This window comes from Panicum virgatum, unplaced genomic scaffold (assembly GCF_016808335.1).
Source record: "Panicum virgatum strain AP13 unplaced genomic scaffold, P.virgatum_v5 scaffold_5048, whole genome shotgun sequence".
NCBI classification, from domain to species: domain Eukaryota; kingdom Viridiplantae; phylum Streptophyta; class Magnoliopsida; order Poales; family Poaceae; genus Panicum; species Panicum virgatum.
The window spans coordinates 28774-33681 of record NW_024376458.1 but is presented as its reverse complement, the minus strand read 5'-3'; the positions used below and the strand labels follow the sequence as shown (position 1 = coordinate 33681).

Genomic DNA, 4908 nt, shown 5'->3' with positions numbered 1-4908 from the left:
GAAGAAAATTTAAGCCATGCATGCATGCAAATGCCAAATAAGAGAAAGATGGATCTATTAACCAAAGACACTTTGTCTACCAACACTAATAGATTTTCAGAAATTTTGCTAAAACAATTGTTATTTTGAGACGAGTATATGTTGGCAATTTTAGATGCTGGTTCATCTGTTTCTAATTCATATATAACAATGCAATAAGTGGCCAATTTAGATACAAATTTCAAGGGTTATTGTAGATTATCTATCATATAATAGAAAATATAAGAAATTTAGATATAAATTTAAGGAGTTTTTTTATTATATGCCATAATAAAAATATGGAAAATAAATTTAGATACAAATTCAGAGATTACAATCAGCAAGAACATGAATTAAAAACAGAGATAGAGATTACAATCAAGTTACAGGCATTACAGTGCCGGATTGCATGCTAATACATGCAGCCCGGGGCTAGTTTGGCATATTCGAAGGCGGCTTTACTATTACAAGAATGAGCGAGGATAGTGAAAAAAGAATTTAAACTGAAGGGAAATGAACTTTTAATACAGTAGAGTGGGTCGTACTATGCCTTGCTGGCACGGGCAGCAGCAGTGAAGGCCCCTTCCATTGCTTCATATTTTTCAGCAGGGGGAGATCCAATGACCGCATCGGCAGCATTGTTGTAGTCACCAAGAACTAATGCAATTTTTTTCTCATCTCCTGTTGTATAGGCCTTGCTGATAGCTTGGCCCATAGCAAATCCTTGAGCTATTACCGCATCTTTAATTTCTTTCGCTTTGGCTGGTGGGGCAGCAGCTATGACTTCTTCTTGGGCCTTCTTGATTTTGGAGTGTGTCTCACAAAAGGCCTTGTCAACGGTGGGGCATTTTGTTGGATCTGGCGTAGCTGCCATAGAGAAGGTGCTTTCCATTGCGTCAAACTTCTGAGCTGGCGGGGCAGCAATGACAAGGTCAGCAGCTTCCTCATAGGAACTAGCAATTCTAATAGCTTTCTTCTCATCTCCTGTGGCACGGGCCTTAGCGAGAAGGGTGTCAATGGTTTTCAGGTGCCCTGTCGTGGCCTTTTTGACTTCTGACCTTTTGGGTGGTGGGGCAGCAAGGACGACTTCATCGAGAGCCTTAGCGAGCTTCAATTTCATAGCGTTGATGGACTTGCTAGCGGTGGCACTCCATTCTGCTGGTATTGGAGCAGCTTCTGCAATGGTGATATACAACAACAAGGATACAAGTAGGAGGATCTTGGCCATGGCAAACAATTTACTCTAAATCTACTCAAGTAAATTTGATACGGAAACTTTCTAGAGGTTCCTGGAGACTTGTTATTGGAGATCTAAGAAGGGCTTGGCTTGATACCTCCACACAAGAGAGATTCACACCAAACTTTGCCAAAACAAGATAAGTATGCTCAAGAACAATATAAACTCAAAGAACACAAGGTGCCACAAGAGAGCACACGAGAAAAGGATTTATCCTGAGGTTCGGGCACACCACAAATGCATCCCTACGTCCTTGTTGTTGAGGAACCCACAAAGGGCTTAGGCTCACGACCTTATTCTCTTCTCCCTAATCACCAAGACCGGTGGAGAGGTACTTAGTATGATGCTCAAAGAGAGGAGATTACAAACTTCCCAGAGCAATCCACATGAGATAGATGCTTCAATGGGCGACGTCTAGCTGTCTAGGAGCACCAAACTCCAAGAGTAACAAGTCCACGCACCAAGATTGCTCCATGATTCACCAAAGCTCACAAAGAACAAGAGAGAGATAGGAGGATGAACACGGAGTCTTCAATGCTCTCTTAATATCTCACCAACTCACACTCACAAACAATGGAGGATTTGAGCTCAAGAGAGTGGAGAGTGAGGGAGAAGAGTGAACCCAAGAGATATTGATAATCTCTCTCCAAATAAGATCAAAGCAGCTGAAAGTGTACTTGGACATGGGATGGAAGTACAGGACAATGTCTTGATTGTAAGAAAGCACACGCTGGTTATTACCTCCCTTTGGAAGAAGAGTTTACCTAAAAAAGAGGGTGAGGTAGCGATAGAAAGTCATCATATATGCAAGTTCCCAAAGATGATCTTTTGTATTGTAGTGCATGGCACTCACAAAGTTTTGAGTTGGGAATTCAAAATCATGTAGGTATTTCTTTCTGAGATCATGCTTGTCAAAATCCAAGAATCTTGGCAAACTTGTCATAACTGCATCGATAGGGAATGCCTTGAGAAGAAAGTTCAAATAAGGAGGAGTGCCAACTTCCTTATCAGCTTTGGTGATCTAGAGAGTGGAATAGAACTATGCAATGACTTCCTCATTCCAGTTACACTTGAACATCATAATATGCTGCAGGCCATGGTGCTCCAAAGCATAAAGAGCTTGGTCGAGATGAGGATAATTCATCTTGTGGCAACCTTCCCAATCAATATACTTTTGTCCAATCACCTTCTGATTTCTTCCCTGCACATTCTGATAGAACTCCACGTGCAAACGAGTGTGAAAGCGAGGATCATTGATGAAGATTTCCTTCTTACGAAGTAGAGGATTGCGAGAATACGGGTGTAAATGGTGCAGATATTATCCGTCTGTATTTGAGTCCGGGTCCGTTTAGAAGGGTTGAGATCTGGCCGTATCCGAGTCCAAAAATTTAGTGATTCGTATTCGATTTATATCCATATCCGAATAATGAAAGTTGGATATATATGATGTCGATGTCCATCTAAGTCTTATCTGACACCAACTACTAATATCCGTATCCTATCCGAATTCGAAGGAAAAATATGAAAACAAATACGGTATCAGTAATATCCATCCGTATCCGATCCGATTACACCCCTATGCAAAACCTTTCATCCCTCATCCTTTCAAGCTTCCCTTTAGGTTGGGTACCAAGGAACTAGATGTTGTGATCTTTGCACACAGGGTCAGTCGATCAATACAAGATTGGATATGAGGTCAGCATCAGAAGAAGGAGATTCAATATCAGTTTCACTGTCATATGCCGACGCGGACTTCTTCTTGGTAGTGACCTTTTTCCTCTATACTTGAGAAGAAGACTGAGCTAATACTTTGCCTTTGGAGACGGGCTTGCGTGATGGATTGCGACGAGGTGGTGACTTAGGTAGTAGTTCTCCTTGAGGCTCTTCACCACTCTCACTGGAATCATTGGCACCATGGCGAGGCATGATGAACAAGACCTAAGAAAAAGATATAGCACTAGGTTTGGGACTGGTTTTTTGTTGACGTCACTTAAGCACGGCAAACCTTATACTGCAAGCGACAATATCGTGTGTAGCTTTTCCCAGGATGAGTATCATATGTTTTATCAATCCAAGGAACGAACTAACGAGAACTAATTAACTTAAGTTTTTGGAAAACCTTAAGGGTGTAAAAGGGTTTCTAATATAACTCTAAACCAATCCTTAATCCTAATCTAAACTAGAATAAAGATTAACTAAGTACATAAATATGATAAACAATTAGATCATAATTAGAGGACTAATCAAAGGGTATTAACTAGACTCTAATCAAGCTCTAATCGGATCCAAAGCATATATGATAACGGGCATCACAACTAGATTAAAGCAGCAAGATAACTAGTAGCTCAAGGTAAACAAGCAAGCTCAAGCATATTCATAATAGCATAATTAAATCAAGATCATATAATCTAATCCCCTATATCGGCTTAACCTTTCCCTGGCTCCACTGTCACTAGTAACCACGTAATCGACGAAAAGCTTTCAACAGGCACGTAAACAAACAACGCGCATCTCCCTACCTATTATGGTCTAATAACATAATTAGAGAAAACTAGAACCTTTAATCACCATGATTACAAGAACTAGCAACTTCAACTATACTACTAGTAAACTAGATCAAAGATCAAGATCGCTAGATGAATAACACCCTTAATAACATGATCTAATCAACAGGTATCTAGATCTAAATCTAATTAGAACTAGAACATGCATAATTAGAACAAAAACTTGATAAATAGACAAGAACAATGCTTCATTAAGTAATTGTATCAAGATTACAGCCATGATCATACCTTCTCTTGATGATACAATTAGACCTCTAGAACAAAGTAATTAGAAGAGCGCGTAGGGTCTCTAATTACTCCTGGGAACTAAAAAAACTCTAATCCTAGACTAGAAACTCGACCCTCTACTCTCCTCTAGTTGTGGTCCCTCTTGTTGCCGTCTTCACGCCTTGATAATGAATTGGATACCTCGTCTCGGGGCCTATACTAGCTATTTATACCTTGGAGAAGACGTGGTGAAAAAGGAATCGGAAACCGACTTAAGGAAGGGGGGTCGGCCGACCACAGGGCCTAGGCTCGGCCGACCCTGGACTCTCCTTCGGCCGTGCGTTTCCATCTTTCGCGGAGACTTGACTTGCCGCCTAAGAAATACTTGTACGAGGGTTCTTGGACTCTTGGGATTCTCTAATTTTCGATATTATCCGAGAGTTGATGAAGTCTTCTATTCTTGACTTTATTTGAAGTGCTTTCCTCGAATATTCTTCTATATTCTGGTAGCTCTTGATATCTTTCACGAAGTTACTGATCTTTGAAAGCCTTGACTAACACAGAGGAAGGCGTGAGTCACCCAAGCCTCTCTTTGATCACCAGCTCCATGAAAACACCGTCTTGAAGGTCTTTTCTCACCCGAGGTAGATTATGATGAATTTCGCGAAAAATAGGCCTAAAACATGTAATAAATAGAAATAGAATTTCTCCAAGAAAATATGGCAAAATCCATAATAATAGGTGATAAATCATTAGTGAAAGATATAGTTGACGCATTAAATCGGTGAAAAACTATATAAAATGATGTAAAATATTGTTACTTAAGCAGCGTCAACATTTTTTAGTAGAACATGTTGCAAAAGTGTCGGTGTTTGGTACCGG

The 4908-nt window shown here is 40.3% G+C and overlaps 1 protein-coding gene across 1 annotated transcript; it reads right to left on the bottom strand.

Moving 5' to 3' along the window:
* Positions 1 to 274: 274 nt before the first annotated feature.
* Positions 275 to 1226, bottom strand: LOC120694337. Its single transcript, XM_039977477.1, has one exon. It carries the CDS (start codon positions 1136 to 1138, stop codon positions 563 to 565), a length of 576 nt encoding a protein of 191 aa, XP_039833411.1. The 5' UTR covers positions 1139 to 1226; the 3' UTR covers positions 275 to 562.
* Between the last annotated feature and the right edge of the window lie 3682 nt (positions 1227 to 4908).